Here is a 24,892-nt window from a genome sequence, read left to right on the forward strand (position 1 = left end):
CTTGAAGTCTACGTTGACAAATGTTCAGACTGAAGATCCCCAACACAGATAAGCGCACGTGGGACAGTGTATAATTATTGCTCTGAATGTCGGGGCCCGACGCTCTACCCAAATCCTGTGCTAAATTGCTGATTTCTCAGAAGTCCCATGTAATTTAATCCCTGCAATATTCATAATGACGAATGCAATACATCTGATATACCACAGAAGCGCATCTAATAATTCATAATTATTCTTTGGAATTTCCCATTTATATCATCATTTTCACAAAAGGCAAATAAAGCACTCACAGATTTCGTCCTCACACCCGAGCTTGAGATTCTTCCCTTCCATCTTCTGAATCTCCTCATCGTTGAACTTATACCACGCCCCTCCGTCGCCATGGCTACGGATGTGGGCGATGTAATGACCGGAGTAAGCGGTGGGCCCCCTGTGTATGAGGACAGCCTCCAAGTCATATACAGCATCTTTGTCTGAAATAGCAAAAAGAAAAGATGTTTCATATAAAAACGCCTCAGAAGTCAAAGTTGCAAGTATACATTGGTGTCTGAACAATCTGGGGTGATACATAAAAAAGATAGGATTTATATTTATAATCGCTTGTCACTATGTGTGTAGGGTTCGCCATATGGACTTATAGTTACTGACTGACAAAGACGGCCATGCAAGGATGAAAAGACCAAATTGTCAATTAAATTGTCTATTAAAGGGAAATAGGGAATATGGTGAAAAAAATACAATTATGAACAAATGTGGTTAGAAAATGTGTAATCCTTTTTTTCACAATTCACCACGGATATGGAAAAAAGTTTAACTCAATTTCTCAATTTTTCAGAATGTCCATGGAATATTAGATTTATTCATACATATTTGTGCAGAAAAGAACTAGTTGTCCACCACATTATGTCTGAATATTTATAGCTTTCATGAAGAGGACCAAGTGTGAGGAGTGACATAATAGGAAAGGACCCGGTTGCCAATTTGGCTGATCTGAAGTATATCATAGATAATGACTCTCTTGTCTAATTCATTGTCTGATTTTTCCTATACATCCACTGACCGTCCAAGAAAATGTATTATCATTTAAGATTGATAGTTCATTGAACCAATAACCAGTGACATGCCTGGGAAAACTTGTCAGAAAGGGGGTGGGGGTTGCAAGCAATTTCCTTATAACAAAAAGACAAAGGGTCACTGCCATTTCTAAAAGCAGCCATCAAACGATATCAGACCGGCAAGCAAAAAAAAAGTTTTGTCAGGGGGAGCACTATGCCCCCTGCCAACCCCTACACTGGTGCCAATGACCCAAACCCAATGAATATAAATTACCTCTTCTGGCAAGGTGTTTGGACATATCTATCTCCTCAGGAAACTGCAAGAAATTGTTCAGCTTTTTTTTTGTTCCACTGTGTCTGAAAGATAAAATAAACATAATAGAACGAACTCAAGGAGAGTGTCCACAGGACATGCCATTTTACAACAATGAAGAATTCAATGGAAATGTTAAGATAATGAAAATAATGACTCTTATTAGCCCAGGGTAACCACAAAATGTTATTATGTTACTATTGACCTTCTCTACTCTTAACACTAAATAGACTGGGCTATTTCGATGCCTAAAAAGACTGGGGGGGGGGCTGATTTAGCCCCCCCTTATGATCTCGGCCGTCGATCGCGACGAAACTTGGCACGCGCATTACCCATGGTATAATCTACAAAACTACAAGATCAAATTGTGCGAAATAAAATCAAAATGTAGCTTTAATTAAATAAATCATGCCCCCCAAAATGCTTATTTTTGGTACACAGACACTTTATATGAATCTCATCAAATGTACTTAAAAAATCAAAATCACATTTAATTTCTTATGTATTTTATTGTTTTCTAAATTTCTTATGTATTTCTTTGTTTTTTGACTTTTTCTTTTTTATTGTTTTTTCAATGGAAATTGTGGGGGACTTTATTTGGACCATAACTAAGATGGAATTGATTGACTTCAATCAGTAAAAGGAAATATAATGATACATTTATAAATTTTGGCTAAAAACTCTATTTGCATTGGATTTGTACACAAATTCACGTATTTGTGCAATTTTGGGCCTGCATGCACTTACGACATGTGTAATTTCGGAACCGCGTACCCGGGGATCACAAATTTGGTCTCAAAAGTTGCGCGAGACTTGAATGTAAAAAGTCAGAGGATAATACTGTACAGTGAGCATATGTGATATACGTCCCTCAATATCTCTGTGTAGGAGACTTCAAAAAGTCCAAAAATGTTTTAAAAATCCTTCAAACAGAAGGATTTCAGCTGTCTAGACATTGAAATATGAAAGTTGCTGCTACCCTGTTTGGCTTCAAATGATTTAAGGGGCAGAGCAACGTATCTGGTGCTGCTCGGTGGCTGCCGAGTCCACAATCACTTGGGAAAAATTAAGTTTGGGGGTATTTCTATTTCAGATTTCTATTTTGAACAATAAAATATGGACTTTTTAAATTTTTACCCTTGACTTACCTATCAAACACGAATCTCAGTAGTTGGATATTGAGGACGGGTGGAAGTGTCTGCAGCTTGATGCATCTGGTTGCATTTCTCTTACAGTTACATTTCTCACAGAGATACTGATTAGAGCCTTCTAGCTTCTCTTCCTTTTGAAATATGATTGAATAAAAGGTTAATTCAAAAAGGAGTTAAATCCATTTCTGATTATTAAATCAATGGGTAATTGCATCTCACACTGTTCACTTAAAGACAAAGACCCGACCTCAATGTGATATCAACATATGAAATACTCAACAGACTGCAAAGCAAAACAACGTCAGTTAAATACATATTCACCACTTGCTAGCTGAGTATTTTGCTTAAGAAAACTCAAATTAAACAGATTTTTACAACAGGCTTCATTGACCTTTAAACAACCTGAATTATGTGATGTTACAATTTGTTAGTGAAATTACCCAGAAGTCCAGAAAAATAACTCTTGCATCTGATCTTTAATTTAAATTTACTCTTCCAGTTGAGCTAATTTTCTTCCTTTTTTCTTCACCTTTATGAACACTAGATAACCACTAGGGCCACTTACGGAGACCTCCCCTAAAAAAAACTTGTCTCGAGTTTTGGGGTGGCAGGTATAGAAAAACACAAGTCACAGAACTAGCTGATTAATCATAATTTCAGGGAACACTTCAAAGAGAGACTTGGCATCAATTTTTTCACTCCCAAACTTGCTCTCAGCCAATCATATACAAGGATTTCAGTAGCTTGTAACAATGACCTTACCTTGAGAAACTCACTCAGACTGTCTTCCAGCTGCTTATGACCTTTGATGTTGAGGTCGAGCTCGTAGAACCTTGAAGGCCTCTCGGAACAGTTGCCGCAATGATTGCACCTATATGATGACAACGAAGACAGATCATACATATAATAGTTGTGATGAGAAACTGCTGGTAATGACAAATTTCTCACAGATCTAAATTACAAGTCCTTCATTCCTTAAAGTACTGGAGGTAAAACACAAAGTTTAATACATAAAAGCTATATGAAATTAGTTGCAGTAAGATTAATGGGCAATATATCCTTGTTACAGTTACATATTAGCAAAATGAACTTCGTGACATCATGAAGCCTAAGTTTTCAATGGATCATATTGAAGATCGCCAACACAGAAAAGCACATGTGGGACAGAGAAATATTATTTTTATGAAAATTAACCTACAGTGCAATGCTTATTTTTCTAATTCCTCAGCAATCACGCAATTATTTTGGCATTCTTATTTGTTTTTATTCATGCATTAAGAAACTTGGGTGATCAATTGATTGGATTCTGAACAAACTCATTATAATATTACCAGAACTGGCATTTATATTTAATTAGCCAAAGTGTTGCTACATGCCGACAGAAGGCATCAAAGGATTACCTGGTTACGTACGAATACTGTCCGCTGAACTGCTGTTCGATGACATTCCGCACCAAGGGATCAGGTTGTTCTTTCAACGTTCCCTCCAACAAGGAGATCAACAGCTTGCTGAATTCTTGAGCATCCTAAGACATGGTTCAAGTAGAAAATAACATTAACATCCCCAATTTCTGGATGCGAACCATCCAACAGCACAATACCCCCTTACCTGGCAGTGCACGCTGACCCGATCGTTCCCGGCCCCGATCGAGGGACCGCTCAGCAAGTCAACCCCCGCCCACGGGAAACTAGAGAGCCCGCCAATTTGGGTCTCATTTGCATATTGCCGACCCACGGCGTATTTGCATATACCCCCGGCTTATTTCAGAGCTGCCAAGTTGTATTTTGCATTTTCAGTATTCTTATCCCCCAAAATCAGTATTTTGACCAAAAATTCCGTATTTTTACCATGAGATAAATATGCATGCATAATGGCAAAGTTTGATCACTTACATTATTTTGCGCCCCACACCGTCGCACACGAGACCGAGATTTTTGTTGTTCCGCTGAACTGCGTTGGATCACTCTCCAATACATAGACTGAAGAATTTGGAGGCCCGTACGTACAGACAACGTATTAGGAGTAACGTTAGATCCAACATTCGACGGAAACCTGTTTTTTTCGATCGTTTTTTGGCACATAAAATCATAAAATGTCACATTATGAAAAAGAAATTGCATCCATATTTACGGAAAAATGTATGAAATTCAGAAATATCGTACCTTAGACCGCAGTTACGGCTAATTCGTTTCAAATTATGATCGAAACATCGTCATCTTCGATCCTTCCGTCGGTCAACGTAAGTTGCCATCTTGAATGACGTCATCATCCTTACAGACGTATTTACCAGTCGCAAAATATCACAATGTGAGCCGCTGCTTTGCGCTTGTAAACTACGTGTGCGCTCGGAACTTGTCACCCGCATTGATTCGCCAAGATATTGAAAATTCTAATCGGAAAGCCTTGATGTAAGCATAACTCATTGAACGTAGAGGGCAGCAACACACGGAATACCTTTTCTTCTCTAATTTGTTTTTTCCCGTATTTTATCATGAAAAAGCGTACTGCCGTATTTTAAATTGATTTCCGTATGAAATACGGAAAAATCGTACTACTTGGCAGCTCTGTTATTTGCATAACTCCTGACCAGTCACACAACGGATCAGTGCCCACCTATTGTTCTCGCGTTCTTGCGTACGTTTCTGGAGATCAGTATAAATAGAGTACGATATCAGACAATTTTCGTCACTTGATAAAGAGTTGCAGCGGCACTCGAAAGCTCGTGAACTTGTAAGCTAGTGAACACTTTTTGCGAGAGTGATCACGAATTTCCTTGTTGACCATAGTAGATTGCGAGACAAATGAATACCCTCTAGCGAACATTAGGGTTGCGCAGTATTTTACGTTTGGATATCGAGAACTGTCAAACATGGAATTGAAACAATATCCACGATAATCTTAAATAATCTGAGAGATTTGAAAGACAAATTCAAACAGATATCGGAATCTGAAAATAACATTTGTAATCTTAAATCTTTTTTCATATCAATACACTGACCAATATTGGACATTTGAAGGGTAACAAATCAATCAAGGAGTCAAGTAACTTGAAAGGTTGGGTAACAATTAACCAGCAGATATCGAAATATGAAGGAAATAATACATAAAGTCTTAAAGGGGAATCCAACCTAAATAAAGACCTGTTTTTATAAGAAAAAGAAAAATCAGACAAGTTAATAGGTGAAAGTTTGAACAATATTGGACAAACAACAAGAAAGTTATGAATTTTCAAAAGTGGTAAATATTGGTAATCACTATACCATGGAGACTTCAAATTGGCCGCATATGGGATGTCATAGTGATGTAAGGCAAGGACTACTCTTCCATTCACTCCATTACATATTATGGCGAAAATGTCATTTTTCCCAAAAGTTTTATTTCAAATGATATTTTTCTTTCATGAGGACATAAAACAATATACTACCAGGATTATATTTAGATTACTTCCCCAGGGGATTAGGTACTTAGGAGAAAACCACAAATCTCTGATAATAAAGTACATGGCCTATGGGAAAGTTGTCCTTGCCTCTTGTCATAATTTACTTACCCAGTTGCCAATTTGAAATCTACATACTATTAGTGATCTCAATTTTAAAGCAGCTATAACTTTCTTATTGCTTGTCCGATTTCTTTCAAACTTTTGCCATTCTGTTTAATTTATTTTTCTTCTTCCCAACACAACATTTTATGGCCAAGGCTGGATTCTCCTTTATGCCATCATCTGGTGGGTGTTCTATAAAGCGTTTCATAACTCACGTAAGACTTCATGTATGACTGTTGACCCTTTCTTGTGCTAAAGGTTATACCCCTATGTAGCTTACATGGCACCTAAGAACATGTTCCAGTCTTATGTAAGGACATATATAAATTTAAAAGGAGTTACATTTTGTAACAACTCAAGAAATCCACAACTTACTTGTTGCAATGCTGCATCCAGTCCAAGGCAGTTGATGAAATTAGAAGGATCAATGTATCTAGAGACAATAAGATCAATATAATAATAATAATCATTGTAGAGTGCATCTCATGTACCACTTAGACATTTTCTTAACAAGGAAAATAGAAACTATTACCCTGGCTTCAGCCCGGTAAGTCTGTCACAGCACACACACATTTCAAAGGGAGAATTAATACAAAACATGCATAATAGATGTTGACGTTGCTGGCCGTCCATAGTTGCGATTGATCGGATCAATCGTAAGTCTTTGTAAACCAGGGCCCAGGGCTCTTAAGAGCAGGCAGTCTTTGTGAACAATTTTTTGTGATACATGTTTAAACTGGTGATCTTTACGCACAGGTGGTCAATACTGCAGATCAAACTATTATAATAATTCATCAGTAACCCCCAAAATAATCGGCATACCTTCTCTTGCTAAATTGCAGCAAAGCGAAGAGGAGCTGCAGGTGACCGCATATTGAAGAGGGCTGCAAGGATTCGTCAGGAAGAGCCGCTAAAATACCATCTGAAAAAAAAATAATTTAAATGAAAAAATGAAATCTACTCTTGATAAACTGTCACTATGCCATAATGCGTAAAAAAAAGACTAAAAACTGCATGTGAAGTCCACATTGTAGCTAGTTGACAGAAAGAAATAGAAGCAATATCAAGAATTCTTCTCACTTCATCATATTGTTTCTTCCTCTTACTCCTCCTCTTCACAACATGCTTCATTCCCTCCTCCTTCATCTTACCTTCTACTTTCATTTTCCCATTTTTTTAGACTACCCCATCCATCTCCTTCTTCCTCCTCCTTCCCCTCTTTCTCCTCCATCTCTCTCATCATCCTCCCCTTCCTTCACCACCTCCTTCTCCTCCTCCTTACTCTCCACCCGTCCCTTTCCTTTAATTCCTTCTACTTCTTATCATAACAGGAAAAATCGGAACCAAATGACTGTTCCTTACATAGATTCCTCTCCATTCAAATTATAGAAGCTCAAGGGGGAAATCCATCAAACTCAGAATACACAAACAATTTTTTTTTTCTTTTGGATAATCATAAATCATTACAAAATTGGCAATTCTGTGAAAGTTAACGCATCATTTCTACCTGCAAGTGGTTGTTCTTTTCCCCATTCTTCATCCAATGGCCTCCACCTATAGATTGCTTCTCGAAACTGCTGGTTATTGAACCATACCTGATTAGATTTTTAAAAGAAAGAAAGACGAATGAAATGACAAGAAGGAATAGGTTGCAATACATGTAGCTATAATAGCATCTAGGTTTTTACACAATAATTTACAATTTATTTTTAATCTATCTTTCTATGTCTTAGGGTGTTTTATTAAATGGACCCAAAATAGTTTAACATTTACATTTCAGACGGTGAGTTTATAACAATGACAAACACAATGACTGATAAAGGGCAAGTCAATGAACTTGGTCTAATCATCATACATCAATGCTAAATTTGAAGGGCCAATAATTAACAATCAAGGTCCCAGGAAGTATTCCATTTAAACCAAACTTTGAGAAATGAAGGTCTCAAAGTACCAGGCGGTTCGTATGACATTCATGATGTACACACAGTGCTCAAGCTGATATCATCCCCTACCTACATCCAACCCCTGCCCCGCCCCCCCTCCTTCATCTTTCATCAGGGGAGCATTTCATGAAAGGACTTGTCGGACGTTTTATCGGACAAGTCCCATTTTATCCGACAGTTACTGTAGTAACAGTGCCCTTCAGCCAATCTGAATCAAGGAAAGATGTCAGATCTGACAACTTGTCAGACAAAAAAGTTGATGAAACGGTCCCCTGGTCACAACAAGGGAAAAAAATCATATGGGGGCTCTGGAGTTTACGTCCCTGTAATGCTCAAAAGAGCCCTGCAAAAGCCCCCTTCACTGCAATGTAATGCTTATCTAAGGTTACAGTGTTGAAGCAGTGGACTGTTAAAACTAGCCCCCCCCCAAAAAAAAAAAAATCAATCAATCAATAATAATAAACAAATGAAATTAAAAATAGCACATCAATGATGTGGAGCTCATCCTGCATCTCGCAACACAATTTAACACAATTTTAATTTCAGCCCAGTTGACACTTTAGTGAATTATATTGGTGACATAAAATGAGGATATAGAATTGAAATTAATGAAGAAATGACATAGAAACATTTTTTGTGATCTATGAATAAATTTCATATGAATTAAGTATTAATTATTATCTGGTTAAAGTTTCTTAACTCTGTGTAGAACCTTGGTGAACCTAATGTAGCTCTCAGATGGAACAAAAATAACCAAACTCAATCAACAAATAAGTAAGCAATTTTTGTGAGTTTTGAAAATATATGAATAAATAGCAGATTCAATGAGTTTCAAAATTCTATGTTTAAATCTTGTATCACCACCTTGAGCTATTATATAAAGCAAACAAAACTGAAATTGATCAACAAATGAAGAAGAAAAAACATTTTTTGTGATTTATGAATAAACTTTACATAAATTAGAATAAATAATTTTCCAGACAAAATTTCAAAATTTTGTGTACAAGTTTGGTGAACCTCACGCAGCTCTACCAGATGGAAGAAAAAAAAAATCTGTCAACAAATAAAGAAAAAGAGGAATTCTCTGTGATTTATGAATACATTTTGCATAAATTAGCATAAATAATTTTCTACTGAAAATTTTCAAAATTATGTGTAGAAGTTTGGTGGGCCTCATGAAGTTCTACCGGATGGAAGAAAAAATATCAAAATCTGTCAACAAATAAAGAAGAGGCATTTTCTGTGATTTCTGAATAAATTTCGCATAAATTAGCATAAGTAATTTTCTACTGAAAATTTCAAAAATCTGTGTCGAAGTTTGGTGAACCTCATAAAGTTCTACAAGATGGAAGAAGAAAAAAAGTAAAAATCGGTCAACAATTAAAGAAGAAAAAGCATTTTATGTGAAATTTTAAAAATATGAATAAATTAATTTCAAATAAATTAGCATAAAAATTGTTCTAGTCAAAATTTCAAAATTCTGCGTACAAGATTGGTGAGCCTCATGAAGCTCTACCAGATGGAAGAAAAAAAAAATCAAAATCGGTCAACAAATAAAAGAAGCATTTTATGTGAATTTTAAAAATATGCATAAATTAATTTTGCATAAATTAGCATAAAAATTGTTCTGGTCAAAATTTCAAACTTCTGTGTAGAAGATTGGTGAACCTCATGAAGCTCTACCAGATGGAAGCAAAAAATTCAAAATCGGTCAACAAATAAAGAAGAAAAAGCATTTATGTGAATTTCTGAAAATATGCATGAATTTTTAAAAATATGCATAAATTAGCATAAAAATTGTTCTGATCAAAATTTCAAAATTCTGTGTAGAAGTTTGGTGTACCTCATGAAGTTCTACCAGATGGAAGCAAAAAAATCAAAATCGGTCAACAAATAAAGAAGTAGCATTTTTTGTGAATTTTGAAAAATGCGCATAAATTAGCATATTTAATGAATTTCAAAATTCTGTGTAGAATGTTTGAATGCCCCACCAAGTGCTATCATATAAAGCAAACAGAATTGCAGACTTAAAATGGCGAAGTAGTAGCATTTTGAAATTGTGGACGGACGATGGATGACGGACGCCACGCCAAGGCATAAGCTCATCTTGCCCTTCGGGCCGGGTGAGCTAAAAATAGTAATAATTATAAAATATTAATAAAAAATAAATAAAATAAATAAATAAATAAGAAATAAATTTATGAAAATTGATAATAATAATAATAAATTGATAGATGAATAATCAATTAAAAACTCAAATAAAATATGAATAAATAAAGAAAAGTAAATGAATGAATAATTGAATGAATGAATAAATAATTAATAATCAAAAAAAAAAAAAATAATGATGAAATTAAAACAAAAAAAAATCAAAATTATATTTTTTAGCACGGTCACAACCTGCATGCACTTACCTGCAAGAATGTGTTCACATAACACGTTGCACCAAGATTTTTCAACCCAACCAAATCCTCCTGAAAATAAAACATGAAATATCAGAAAAGAAATATTTAAAAGCAAAGTTTAGCAGGCTTTCAGCAGTTATAAAAGCAAAGATTAACAAAGTGATTTACTTTATTTAGTCTTGAAGACATTCACCAATCAATGGTTTCCAGCCTGAGTCATATCAATAAGCCAGTTCGTAGTTCCTTTCTGCGCATGATCAAAAGATTCTACGCATGATCAGGAGAAGGTCATTTGTACTAAAGTGACATGGTGCTTTAACCCTAAAAAGACTGGGGGGGGGCTGATTCAGCCCCCCCCTCAACATTTTTCGTGATAAATCCGCTGCGCAAATTTTTTTGACCGCGTCGCTCGCTGACTTTTTACTTTCAAGTCTCGCGCAACTTTTGAGACCAAAATTGTGACCCCCGGGTACGCGGTTTCCAAATTACGCAACATTTCGTAAGTGCATGCAGACCCAAAATTACTCAAAAACGTGAATTTGTGTACAAATCCAATGCAAATAGTGTTCTTAGCCAAAATTCATAAATGTATCATTATTTTTCCTTTTACTGCTCAAAATCAATTAATTTTATCTTGTTTATGGTCAAAATAAAGTCCCCGACAATTTCCATTGAAAAAACAATAAAAAACAAAAAGTCAAAAAACAAAGAAATACATAAGAAATTTAGAAAACAATAGAATACATAAGAAAATAAATTTGATTTTGAAATTTTTAAAAAATCAATATGATCAGATGCCTATCTAGAGTATGTGAAACAAAAATTAGCATTTCAGGGGCATTATTTTATTAATTAGAGCAAACTTATGATTTTACGCATAAATTAGCATAATTAATGAGACATGAGATTTTTTGCCAAATTTGATGTTATAGTTTTGTAGATAATGCCATGGGTAACGCGTGTGCCAATTTTCGTCGCGATCGCGCGATCAACAGCCGAGATCATAAGGGGGGGCTGAATCAGCCCCCCCCCCAGTCTTTTTAGGAGTCGAAATAGCCCAGTCTATATAGGGTTAAAATCTAATGAGATAAGCACCAACTTTGATATCTTGATTATTCATATTCTTTTGAATTGTCGTTTTCATTTACATCCACAAAAAACAATGCTTCCACGAACGACTGGTATTTCAGTTTGTCAAGTACATTGTGCAACATGCTAAGATATGCATTCAAAGTAGGAATGCAACAAATACCTTCATAAAGTGTTCATTGGTGTGCTATTCTAGTCACCTGGTCTATTCAATTTCTTCATCCTGCTATGTAAGGCAAGCTTACGTAATATCTTGCTTTGAAATCTGCCTATCATGATGAAAAAAATGAAAGGTCATTTGACCAAAATTGCCCATGAAGTAACTCCGAACTGGTCTATAAGTCTGTGAGCCGGGACTCAACATCTTTACTTTGTTATAAATGTATCATGAGTATTGTGTACAGAATGCAAAAAATTAAGCCTACATGTACCAAAGAAGTAGGGACTAAAATTCCTGTTAAGTCTAGACTTTTAACGGGGTACTCCAGGCTGAAAATAATTGTATCTAAATGGAGTACAAATGTTGGAGCGTTGTGGCCCAGTGGATTAGTCTCCGGACATTGAAACAGAGGGTTATGGGTTGAAATCCCAGCCATGGCATAATTTCCTTCAACAAGGAATTTATCCAGTGTGCTGCACTCGACCCAGGTGAGGTAAATGGGCACTGGCAGGAAGTAATTCCTCAAAAAGCTGTGTGCACCTGAATAGGTAGCCTAGCTTAGTCGGGTAATAGCAGGGCCCGCTGAGAGAACAGTTTTCGGAACTGGAGTGGTTACCCTGGGTAAATATACCGCTATTATTATTATCATTACAATACACCAAGTTTAAACACTGGAAATATGATCAAAATCTGAAAACTAGTAACAAATGACAAAGTTATTGAATTTAAAAGTTTAGCAATATATTCAATGCAGTTCCAGGAGCCATTGGCTTAGTCCAGGTTAACCTTGGGACTACCACCCTAACCTATGACCAGACTGACCTTTCTCCTCTTTTCTTCTTCCGGGTCATCCATCTGATACCAGTGTTCATCGCTGATCCCCTTCAGCCATTCCTTCTCACCAAGATTCACAAGACAATTTGGATTGCCCTTGCAGTTTCGCCTGGACAAATGAGAATTGAATATTGCCATAATTACTTTGCATCACTTCAGAGTATTTCTTCAAAACGGGCGCCAGTGGTGACAAATTTGCTGATCTTTTGCCAATATTTTCATGAATACTCAACTCATCCTAAAGAAACTTTCACCGAAGGGTAATTTTAGGTCGCTTTTCATGTTAATGATATCAGATATTAAGGATATTGGCTTGTTTTTGAGATAATGACCGTCCGCGAAGTATGGACACGAGCGAAGTTTGGACTCACTGCCATACTAGAATCGCTGAGTTATGCATACACAGACAAGGTGGACTGCGCAGACTTGGGGGAACTTGCCAAAACCCTCATTTAACAGTTCACATGGTTAACGTTAGGCCTGTTGATGTAAGAACACTTTCTTCCTCTCTCTTTCTCTTCCCATTCATGTTCCCTGAATTTCTAGCTGAAATTCAACTCTTTTGAGATCTAGAGAACACTCTAGATCTATAAAAGTTAGTCAATGTTTAAGAATAACATTTAAGTTTAGTTCTTTTCTTTCTCGGCGCTAATGCAGTTTCGCACCAGCCGATTACCAGCATACCTCATCACCGATACTTGTTCCCAAATGTCATGACTAGTCACATTTCTAAATATTGCGAGCGGTAACGGCTGTATTTTTACTGCAATCTCGAAGACATCGATCGTTCGAATCCTCAAACATTGCTTCGTTTGGCTTTACCGCTCGCCGTCATGTTGATATGGACTGGCGTCCAAAAGATTCACATGCGGAATGCTGGCAGTTTGTTCGCCACATGTTCCCATGATTTGGTTGCTTACTTCAGTTCATATCAACATTACGGCGCACAGCGAATCCAAGCGATCCGTGAAGCGATGTCTTCGGTTAGATCAACGATGTCAAGATCGAAGCCAAAATACAGCCATACCCGATCAATCAAGATATTTTGAAAAGCAGTGGGTAGGCCCTATAATTTACATCGAAATGTGACTGATCGACTTGTCATGGCATTTGGGAACAAGTTTTGGTGGTGAGGTATACTGGTATTAATTGGCCGGTGCAAAACTGCATTAGCGCCCCGGCCTTTCTCTCCCTAGTTCTGTCCTCTATTTTTGATCTTTCATTCTTTACGAGTTTATCTATGGAGTATAGCCTAGGTACCGTACCGTACATACGGTACCGCCGGTACCGTACGTACCTGTCAGTAGAGGCGCACGGCCAATATTGGAGACTGTCTCCAATGTGGGAGATTATCTCCAATATCAGAGATTTTTGTAAAGAATTTGGGTATCCAATTTCAGAGACAGTCTCCAGTTTTGGAGTCCAATTTCCTTTGTTTACATTTGCTGCAAAAGGATTACCTTGGCGGCAAATAAAAATGTGATAAGCAGATTCCTCATGAAAAATTACCACTTTTCACCGTCTACTTTAAAAATTCACCGTCTACTTTTGTTTTGATGAGGATTTTTGTTGTCAATCACACACAAAACAAATGGGCTTCTGACCTCAGTGAATCAAAATTTTAGGTGTAAAAAATCATGCTTTTGTTGGTGTTGTTTCTTTTGTCCTTTTGCAAAGCAAGTCTCCAATGTGGGAGATTGTCTCCCCTATTGGAGAGAGTCTCCCATATTGGCCGTGCGCCTCTACTGCTTGTTTCATTTTTTTTCTATTTCAGTTTATTCTCTTTACTTTTTTTGCTTGCACTTTTTAGGGCCTATACTATGCTTATCTTGAACTGTTATCACTAGAGCCGGCCTTATCGTCATCCAAGTCACTGGGGACAAACTTGAGACACACCTCAAATATCAGCAATCTTTCAATAGAATCCACGGTTGGAAGATTTTCAAAAGAAATCTATTGTTCGCGATGCGAAACGGTGCGAAACTTCTCACTGAGCGGGGACTTCCTTCCACCACACGTTTTCCCATTGACACAATAACAACTGACTCGGACACTTTCAAACGACAAAAATAGTCTCTTTCTTTTCACTCTTGTGGCGGTATATTCTTCCAAGTTGATGAAACAATGATCAAAACACTAAATAAGACAAATTTAATAACACTCAAAACACTATTTAACTGTCTAAATACTCCTCGTGATCGGAGTCCCCTTCCCGTGTTGAGTTCGTCTAATTTCCCATAGGAGGGGACTTGGATAACGAGGAGTACTATTAGTCGTTATCCAAGTCCCCTCCTATGGGAAATAGGACGAACTCAACACGGGAAGGGGACTCCGATCACGAGGAGTATTTAGACAGTTAAATAGTGTTTTTAATGTGATTTTCATTGATTTTAATGATTCTTATTATCGAAAATATTCATTAATCATGTCTATTAAACTGTCTAAAAGTGGCAGAGTGGTTTTGAAGAGGAGGGAAATGAGGGGTAGATGAATATCAACGGGTTAATTGCCGTTTTGTATTTTTAGGAGAGGGGACTTGGATCACGAGTAATAGTACTCCTCGTTATCCAAGTCCCCTCCTATGGGAAATTGGACGAACTTAACACGGGAAGGGGACTCCGATCACGAGGAGTATTTAGACAGTTAAATAGTGTTTTTAATGTGATTTTCATTGATTTTAATGATTCTTATTATCGAAAATATTCATTAATCATGTCTATTAAACTGTCTAAAAGTGGCAGAGTGGTTTTGAAGAGGAGGGAAATGAGGGGTAGATGAATATCAACGGGTTAATTGCCGTTTTGTATTTTTAGGAGAGGGGACTTGGATCACGAGTAATAGTACTCCTCGTTATCCAAGTCCCCTCCTATGGGAAATTGGACGAACTTAACACGGGAAGGGGACTTGGATCACGAGGAGTATTTAGACAGTTAAATAGTGTTTTTAATGTGATTTTCATTGATTTTAATGATTCTTACTATCGAAAATATTCGTTAATCATGTCTATTAAACTGTCTAAAAGTGGCAGAGTGGTTTTGAAGAGGAGGGAAATGAGGGGTAGATGAATATCAACGGGTTAATTGCCGTTTTGTATTTTTAGGAGAGGGGACTTGGATCACGAGTAATAGTACTCCTCGTCATCCAAGTCCCCTCCTATGGGAAATTGGACGAACTTAACACGGGAAGGGGACTTGGATCACGAGGAGTATTTAGACAGTTAAATAGTGTTTTTAAAGTGATTTTCATTGATTTTAATGATTCTTATTATCGAAAATATTCATTAATCATGTCTATTAAACTGTCTAAAAGTGGCAGAGTGGTTTTGAAGAGGAGGGAAATGAGGGGTAGATGAATATCAACGGGTTAATTGCCGTTTTGTATTTTTAGGAGAGGGGACTTGGATCACGAGTAATAGTACTCCTCGTTATCCAAGTCCCCTCCTATGGGAAATTGGACGAACTTAACACGGGAAGGGGACTTGGATCACGAGGAGTATTTAGACAGTTTAATAGTGTTTTTAATGTGATTTTCATTTATTTTAATGATTCTTATTAGCGAAAATATTCATTAATCATGTCTATTAAACTGTCTAAAAGTGGCAGAGTGGTTTTGAAGAGGAGGGAAATGAGGGGTAGATGAATTTCAACGGGTTAATTGCCGTTTTGTATTTTTTAGGAGAGGGGACTTGGATCACGAGGAGTAGTATATACTGTTTTAATTCAATTCTTTAGACAGTTAAATAGTGTCTGTAATGTGATTTTCATTGATTTTAATGATTCTTATTATCGAAAATATTTATTAATCATCTCTAGGAAACTGTCTAAAAGTGGCAGAGTGGTTTTGAAGAGGAGGGAAATGAGGGGTAGATGAATATCAACGGGTTAATTGCCGTTTTGTATTTTTAGGAGAGGGGACTTGGATCACGAGGAGTAGTATATACTGTTTTAATTCAATTCTTTAGACAGTTAAATAGTGTCTTTAATGTGATTTTCATTGATTTTAATGATTCTTATTATCGAAAATATTTATTAATCATCTCTAGGAAACTGTCTAAAAGTGGCAGAGTGGTTTTGAAGAGGAGGGAAATGAGGGGTAGATGAATATCAACGGGTTAATTGCCGTTTTGTATTTTTAGGAGAGGGGACTTGGATCACGAGGAGTAGTATATACTGTTTTAATTCGAACAATTCTTTAGACAGTTAAATAGTGTCTTTAATGTGATTTTCATTGATTTTAATGATTCTTATTATCGAAAATATTTATTAATCATCTCTAGGAAACTGTCTAAAAGTGGCAGAGTGGTTTTGAAGAGGAGGGAAATGAGGGGTAGATGAATATCAACGGGTTAATTGCCGTTTTGATTTTTTAGGAGAGGGGACTTGGATCACGAGGAGTAGTATATATACTGTTTTAATTCAATTCTATTGATCTTAATAATTCATCATCGAAAATAGGAAACAAGTGACACAGTGGTTTAATTCGGATGAAGAGGGACTTGAATCACGAGGAGTAATTATAGACCGACATTCTAATTACGTACCTTACGAAATAAAGCAATGGAGACAGTTAAGAGAGAGATATGCATTTTGATTTATTTAGTTAAATCGTGATAGACGAAATAAAGCATAATCATGACAAACATAATGAGATTTATTCATAGTATAATTAAAAAGTACGACGAAATAAAGCCTATATATACTGAAAAGAAGTAGATGCAATTTTGATTTATTTAGTAAATTAGGGATAAACGAAATAAAGCAATGTCTGCAGAAGAGGGATACTCGGGACCGATTTATTTAGTAAAAATGTAAACGAAATAAAGCAAATTTCATAGTGTGGGAAACATAAGAAGATGAATATACTCTTGATTTATGTATATGAAAAGTACTAATTTACGAAATAAAGCAATGGAGATTGAAAAGATGATTCAATCCTGATTTATTTAGTAAATTAGGAATCAACGAAATAAAGCAATTGAGACTGTTCGAGGGATATACTCGGGGCCGATTTATTTAGTAAAAATGTAAACGAAATAAAGCAAATTTCATAGTGTGGGAAACATAAGAAGATGAACATAATCTTGATTTATGTATATGAAAAGTACTAATTTACAAAATAAAGCAATGGAGATTGAAAAGATGATTCAATCCTGATTTATTTAGTAAATTAGGAATCAACGAAATAAAGCAATTGAGACTGTTCGAGGGATATACTTGGGGCCGATTTATTTAGTAAAAATGAAAACGAAATAAAGCAAATTTCATAGTGTGGGAAACATAAAAAGATGAATATAATCATGATTTATTTATATGAAAAGTATAATTTACCAACTAAAGCAACAGAGATTGAAAAGAAGTATATAGATGCAATTCGATCTGATTTATAACGCCAATAAAGTGAAGATAGACCAAAGATTGTAGAGCGCGCGTACGCGGCGCTCTACAATCTTTGGTGGAGACTGAAAAGAGACAAGTCACACACAACTACGATGGAGGTTGGTAGAAACAGGTAGGACATGTTTTACGTTGTGAAAAATTGTCCGTGGATCCGAGTCACCGGGGACTTGGATCACGATAATGCCCTAGAGCCTAATAACTTTTGAACTTGATCATGTCTTGATCCTGTTTTTATTTTCAGTGCAGCTACTGCAAGCTGCACAACACTAACTAACGACAGACTTTACCTGCAAGACGCCGAACAGATTGGGAGATTGACTCGATAAGCAATCCGAACATGTTCCTCCGTAACTTCTTCTGGATAGGTTGTTTCTGTCCATCGCCAAATTTCCTTGTCTACATTGGCTTTCCCAGGCATTACGATGGTTAATTTTCTTGATCATTAACTTACTTCAGACTTCAAAGGCTACAAAATATCCCTTTCGCGCGAGAAATTTCACAACTGACAGTGTTTTCATTCATGAGGAGATCCGCAGACTTTTGTCGGAGCTGGCGCTATTCTCGTTAGTTTTATGTTTGTTGTGGCCGTCTGAATTTCTGACACGTATTATTGATTATTCCGGGCGAATTAAAATTCATTACAGCTGAATATTAGACCTTCTAGACAAGTGGTTATTGTCAAGATCAGTGATAGTCAAGAAACTACAAGTAAACTCGACAGAATGGGGTTTTTAGACAGCGTACCAACCCATATGGTAAGTATTTTGAACGAGTGTCTTGAGTGTGGTCCCATCCATTGAAATACGAGTTTGTCGTAGTCGAGCTTGAGATGAAATGGAATGGGGATGGGAAACGAGAAGAAATATTAAAAGCTGAAAAAGGAGAGATCAAGAGAGAGCTTCAGCTTGGCCTTGGCCCGGCACACCTTTTTATCCAATCGACTGAAACGAGTCTTGAAATCTGTTTTGGAGGCGCAAGGCTTTGAATAGACTAGGCCCTACCGCCTACAAATCTTGACTTGGCAACTTTCTTGGATTTATTTTCAGAATCCTGCCTCAAAATGTTTTTATCAACAAATCAATTCTTTGAAAATCGATCAAGAATCAACTTCATCAACTAAGACTAGAGGAATGTTAGAGGCAAGGCAATTGGCAAGATGAGATTCAAAATTTGCATTTTAATTGTCTATTTGTTTAATTTTAAGTGACTTATATTAGGAGCACTCATGAAACTTAACTATTTTTTTTACTTGTTTCTAAATGTTTCACAGGATTATAAGGGACAGAAACTTGCAGAGCAGATATTCCAGGCAATAATTATGCTGTTTGGGGTAAGTAAATTTTGGTATTTTGAGTGTATTTACTCTAATCAACATGTATGAAAATCACAGCCATGACAGTTTTAAATCTCCTTGGAGGATATTCATAAATAATGTATAAAGCCTTCTATTTGCAAACTAATTTGTTGATACATTGGCTAGTTGTAATTGTATCCTAAGAAATGATAATGATTATTACATTGTTAGATGATCATTAGTTCCTCTTCCAGTGCTCCCCTTCTTCCCCTCCCTCCTCGTTCGTATCTTATCCATCTTCCTTCATATCTGCCAGTCATTTTATTCTCATTTAATTCCTCCTCTTCCTCCACATTTCCCCCTCTTTTATTTATTTCTTGCCCCTTCCTCCAATCCTCATCTACCTCCCCATCCTCTTTTCCCTCTTCCTCCTCTTCCCCATCCTCTTCTTTCCACCCTCCTTATCTTGCAATCCCTCCTCTTTCTCCTCCTTTTGCACCTTCTCACCCCTACTCTTCTGCATTTCCTCATCTCATTTCTAAATCATCTTCCTCTTCCATCCCATTCCTCCTCCTTATGCACCACCACCACCTCTTCCTCCTCCCCCCCCCCCTCATTCTCCTTTTCTGCTCCTCTTCCTCATAATCATGTAGTGTTCTTTTTCATTTTCCCTTTTTATCTCCTCTTCATCTTTCTTCTCCTTTTGTGCTTTCTCATAATTTCACCCCCCCCCCCTTTTGCAGCTCATATTCCTCATCCTATTCTTCATTTTACACTACCACATCCCCCTCCTCAACATTCTCTTCTTCATCTTTCTCATCCTCCTCCCCTCCTCTCCCTCATCCTCATCCTTCTATTTTTTGTATTCCTCTTCTTTCCCCCCATTATCTAGTCATCTTTTTCCTTCTCCCATTCTGGATCCTCTTTCCATTAAACTGTCTATCATTCTTTATGTAATCTTAGCCTTCTGGGACAAATTTGCTCTTTCTATTACCTTTGTTTTCTTTTTTTCAGTAGCTCATAACAGCATCTTTTATTGAGTTTTGCTATTACATGTAACTGTTTTGAAATATATTGCATGCTTTTATAGATTAATGTTCAGAATGATTGCTTGAATATTGGATCCCTTGAATATAGCGACATAGATGCCAACCCTTCCAATTTTATCAGAAGGCTCCCGAAAATTCCGCTACCGCCCAATCACCTTCATTTTCCATCTGAAATTGTGATGTATTTTTTTTTCAATTCAATTCAGCATTTATTTCCAAATTCATTAAAAAGAACAAAAGTATGGACACACAAAGAAAAAATAGATAACATAAAACAAAGCAAAGATATCAACAGAACATAATCAAATAGTGGTGATGATAAAATTATGGTTGGCACATAATTATATGATTATATTTTGTCTTTTAAAAGCATTATTAAATTGTGTATTATATGTGTTCAAGTCTAAACTATTGGGGCCAGTATGTCGTATTGAATATTTAGATATATCATTTGAAAAGGTCCATCTGTGGAATTTGTTACATGCTCTAGTAAAGTAATTGTGAATGTTTGCATTAATTGAGAACATATTCATTAAATAGGGTGAAAGACTTTTTGTGTGGTTATTGATTAATCAACACAATGAATGGGAATTAAGTGAGAAAAAGTTTGTTTTCTACTAAATTAATTTTTGATAAGAAGTCTTGTGATTCATAAAATGTTGCACCTTGTATTCCCTTGCAGATTGTAGGGTTCATCTGGGGTTATGTCTGTGAGCAGTTTGTACAGACGGTGTACATTCTCGGTGCTGGTTTTGTTCTCTCCTGTATAGTAAGTACCAGACCATCCCTTAAAGATCGTATGAAACAGTCTTATCTGTAAGCCCAGCGCACATTATGCAATGCGATTGTACGAAATTGCCAATCGCATCTGACCGGTTGGTGCAATGACATCACAGGCCAGTGCACACATTGCAACAGCTACTGTATGTAACAAGATGAATGGCATCTTCTCTTTTACGCGTATGTCGTCTGCGCTGCAGCAGCTGCTTGTGACGTCATCAAGGACAGTTCCAATCGGCTGATATCAAAATCACTGAGGAATCGCAGGAAGATTTGATATGTCAAATGTCTGAGATTTGGTCTGTGATTTTCTATTTGCAACAAATCGGATCACAGTTGCAGTGCGTTGCAGGTTGGCGCACACCCTGCGATATTATTGCAATCGGATCTTAGTACAATTATGACTCATGGATCCGTATTCTGAAGTCCGGTTTAACTTAGACCATGGTCTAACTCTACTAAAATTATAGGAAGTGTCAAAATTTGTATTAAGTTGTATCTTTCTTTCTTATGTTTACTGTGCTCTTTCCTGATTCATCGATGGTGAAGAAAATCATTTATTTATAAATACTTCCTACACAATTATGAATGATTTTACAGCCAAATGAGCTGAAATGATATGATATCTCTACTGTTAGTGATTTATGTAACAATTGGCTGTCCATACTTAAACCACAACTTTAAACCTAAGTTTAAGTTAAACCAGACTTCAGAATACGGGCCATAGAGTCCACTTGGCTTTTCAGAAAAAACTTGATGGATCACAGCCCAGGGGCATGTTTCATAAAACTTGTTATATTTACAAAGTTGTGATAACAGTTTAGCACTACTGAAATCCTTAGATTTGATTGGCTGATGACAAACTTGTTATAGAAATTGGACTTTTGTAATTGTAACAAGTCTTTATGAAACGGGACCAAGGGGCCCTTTTTCACAAATAGTGTAAATTTTGAATGGTTGGTGTAAAAGAGTTAATTAATTGATTATATTTTATGATATCATATTAGGAAGTATTGTGTCTTTCACTTGATGTAAATTAAGGAATGAATGAATGAATAACACTCTGTCGACTTCATGTAATAATAATATGTCCATGTATGTAGCGCAGTTACTATGTGCATATACTCAACTGCTCTTTGGTAATTGGTATCATATTATTACCCGGCTGTAGCTGAGCCGCCATATTAATAGGCACTTAAGCGTTCAAGGAATAAATCCTACCGGGCACTCATTCACCTCACCTGGGTCGAGTGCAGCACAGTGTGGATGAATTTACCCCAGGCTGGGATTCGAACCCATGACCCTCTTTTGTGATATATGTGAGCCCCAAAGTTCTTGCTTTGTTTTTGAAAAAAAAATACTTTTCAGATCAGTCTGTCTTCCTATGTTTCATTATTTGTTCAAACTGACTCATTGTAATAAGAAGGGAAAAAAAAATCTCATTTCTATTTTGTCTCTTCCAGCTCACCTTACCTCCCTGGCCGATGTACAGGAGAAACCCAGTGGCATGGCAGAAACCCCAGCAGCATGTGGCCGCTGCACCAGTAGTTGAAAACACAGCACAATCTGCACGCAAGTCGGGGAAAAGGAAAGACAAATCCAGATAGATTTCCTTCGATATTTCACATTTGAATTTTCTTTTCTCTTATTTTGTCATTTGTTCATTGTTTTATTGGAAGAATGTGATGGTTTGTTCTATTTCTTATCTTCATGAAAAAAAGTCCATTCCAATATCAATCAGAATACAAACTTTAGATTCTTACAGCCTTGTATTGAACAACTTAAGACCTCAAAAAGGGAATGATTCTTTTATTATCCAACGGCTCTAGAATTCGTATTGGAACTAGATGGGCCTTGTGCAGAGCTTATGGGAGTTTCAGACTTCAGTTGTCAACAGGTTAATCCATAAATTTATTTATAATGGAAGATTGCTTTTTTCCTTTCCCTTTTATCATTCCTTCATTTGTTTCACATGGGTGTTTCCTTGAAGGTCAAGTCCACCTCGGAAAAATGTTGATTTATTAAGAAAGTTATGACATTCCAAAGTTTCACTTATTTCTAACAAAATAGTTATATGAACGAGCCACTTACATCCAAATGAGAGAGTCGATGACGTCACTCACTCACTATTTCTTTTGCTGTTTATTGTTTGAATTATACAATATTTCATTTTTTACAAATTTGATGATTAGGACCTCATTGCCTGAAGCACAAAATGTTAAAATAATGGAATTCCACGTGTTCAGGGAGGAATGAAACTTCATTTCACATGACAATGACGAAAAAATAAAAATATATCATATAATAAAATACAAAAGAAATAGTGAGTGATGTCATCATTGGATGTAACTGGCTCGTTCATATAACTATTTTGTTGAAAATAAGTGAAACTTTAAAATGCCATAACTTTCTTATTTTACATCCGATTTTGATGAAATTTTCAGTGTTATGCTTGTTGAATTTATCTCTTTTTATTCAAATCAAGTTTTTGTTGGGGTGGACTTGTCCTTTAAATAATTACTTCTGATAAAGCACTTTTTCAAAAATTACAATGCACTATAGTATACAAAATGAGAGAAACAAATACAACAAAGGGTACAAACTAGAAATAAAAACTGCACAACATGAAAAACCTACTTCCAATAACAAATGAGATTTGAGCATCTTCTTGAACACATTTAATAGAAAGGCACTGTTTGAATGTGCTAAGTAGTGCATTCCAATGTTTAGTGCAAACACAGAAAAATGACCTATCGCCTATCGATTTGAATGTTCTTGGGATGTGAAGAAAGATATGTGATGACGACCGAGTGTTGTTGAGTGGGTTCTTTCTGTATTTGTTTGTGCCTCAAGCCTAGTTAGTTCCTCCCGTGAATTTGTGGCACATTGGAGGAGACTTGTGAATCAGTTGTAATTACAAAATCACTGGAAACTCCTTGATATGTGACCAGCTACCCCAAGCCCCACAAATAGTCGCCCAACATGAACTTTTTGGAATTTTTATTGAGTTTGATAAAGCACATTGTAAGCTTTAAAATGTTGTCAAAATTGATCAACATTAGGATTAAGCCACATAAGTAATTGATTGAATGCAGAAGAAACTGAGTGAGGACGTCAAAAACTAAGGAGGAACTTATTGATGAAGTTTAGGGTTAATTTAAGCATGAGATGTGCACACTTTTCAATTTTGGTTTTACTGTAATGTCAAATTTGTTTTTATAACAACTTTTATGAATAGGTCCCCAGGAGGATGTTTCACAAAGCTGTTTGTAAGTTATACCTCGGTCACATTTGTTCTTTCGGTGGCCATACAGCGAGTCGAAAAACAGCCGTTATAACATTTTTGTACCAGCTAAATATCTAGGTGGTTTGAATAAAATTGAATATCACAGCTGTTTTCGACTCGCCGTATGGCTGCCATAGAGCAAATGTGACCGAGGTATAAAGAACGACTGTTGAACCTTTCTTACACACTGAATAATCACCCATCATTTAATGGTGAATATCATTTACCACAAGCAAGGATCACCAGTCATTCTTAATAGAGTCACCCTTAGCTTACAAACAGCGTTATGAAATGACCCCTAAATTATGAAACCTAAATGCACTGACTGAGATTTTGGTATAAAAAGCCCCTCTCAGAAGTTGGATTTGTGCTACTCCTGTGTAATGACCCGATTGGGACCTGATTAATTAAAGCTTTTCAGTCAGGGTCTGTGCTTGAAAACTATGTTAGAGCTCATTTTTAGTTCATACCGTCTATGTTTCCATGTACATGTATACCCTTTTTTTGTCAGCAAGTATTTATATTGTTTAATTTGGTTATAATTGATTTAATGTGTTACATGTAAGTCTGACTATTTAATATATTGATATTTGTAT

At 36.3% G+C, this 24,892-nt stretch overlaps 2 protein-coding genes across 2 annotated transcripts in view; one reads left to right on the top strand and one right to left on the bottom strand.

The window, feature by feature from the left end:
- Positions 1 to 18,405, bottom strand: part of LOC121427210 (ubiquitin carboxyl-terminal hydrolase 48-like) — a 40,897-nt gene extending 22,492 nt beyond the window's left edge. The window contains exons 1-11 of the mRNA XM_041623489.1: positions 18,175 to 18,405; positions 12,480 to 12,600; positions 10,418 to 10,477; positions 7,568 to 7,655; positions 6,883 to 6,982; positions 6,436 to 6,493; positions 3,920 to 4,044; positions 3,282 to 3,390; positions 2,517 to 2,650; positions 1,330 to 1,412; positions 291 to 473 (exon numbers count right to left, since the gene is read on the bottom strand). Of these exons, the coding sequence (XP_041479423.1) occupies positions 291 to 473; positions 1,330 to 1,412; positions 2,517 to 2,650; positions 3,282 to 3,390; positions 3,920 to 4,044; positions 6,436 to 6,493; positions 6,883 to 6,982; positions 7,568 to 7,655; positions 10,418 to 10,477; positions 12,480 to 12,600; positions 18,175 to 18,305 (1,192 nt within the window). The 5' untranslated portion in view covers positions 18,306 to 18,405. The remainder of the gene's footprint in view (positions 1 to 290; positions 474 to 1,329; positions 1,413 to 2,516; positions 2,651 to 3,281; positions 3,391 to 3,919; positions 4,045 to 6,435; positions 6,494 to 6,882; positions 6,983 to 7,567; positions 7,656 to 10,417; positions 10,478 to 12,479; positions 12,601 to 18,174) is intronic.
- Positions 18,406 to 18,457: 52 nt separating this feature from the next.
- On the top strand, positions 18,458 to 23,035 carry LOC121427211 (signal peptidase complex subunit 1-like). Its single transcript, XM_041623490.1, has 4 exons — positions 18,458 to 18,642; positions 19,158 to 19,217; positions 20,913 to 20,999; positions 22,474 to 23,035. The coding sequence occupies exons 1-4, from the start codon at positions 18,610 to 18,612 to the stop codon at positions 22,615 to 22,617; spliced, it is 324 nt and encodes a 107-aa protein (XP_041479424.1). The 5' UTR covers positions 18,458 to 18,609; the 3' UTR covers positions 22,618 to 23,035.
- The last annotated feature ends 1,857 nt before the right edge of the window (positions 23,036 to 24,892 follow it).

This window comes from Lytechinus variegatus, chromosome 14, assembly GCF_018143015.1.
Source record: "Lytechinus variegatus isolate NC3 chromosome 14, Lvar_3.0, whole genome shotgun sequence".
Classification (NCBI taxonomy): domain Eukaryota; kingdom Metazoa; phylum Echinodermata; class Echinoidea; order Temnopleuroida; family Toxopneustidae; genus Lytechinus; species Lytechinus variegatus.

Excerpts from the sequence above, each read along its gene's own strand:
- LOC121427211 (XM_041623490.1), top strand. The coding sequence starts at position 18,610 with ATGGGGTTTTTAGACAGCGTACCAACCCATATG. Across the intron at positions 18,643-19,157 it reads ACAGCGTACCAACCCATATG|GATTATAAGGGACAGAAACT; the intron begins GTAAGTATTTTG and ends AATGTTTCACAG. Across the intron at positions 19,218-20,912 it reads CAATAATTATGCTGTTTGGG|ATTGTAGGGTTCATCTGGGG; the intron begins GTAAGTAAATTT and ends ATTCCCTTGCAG.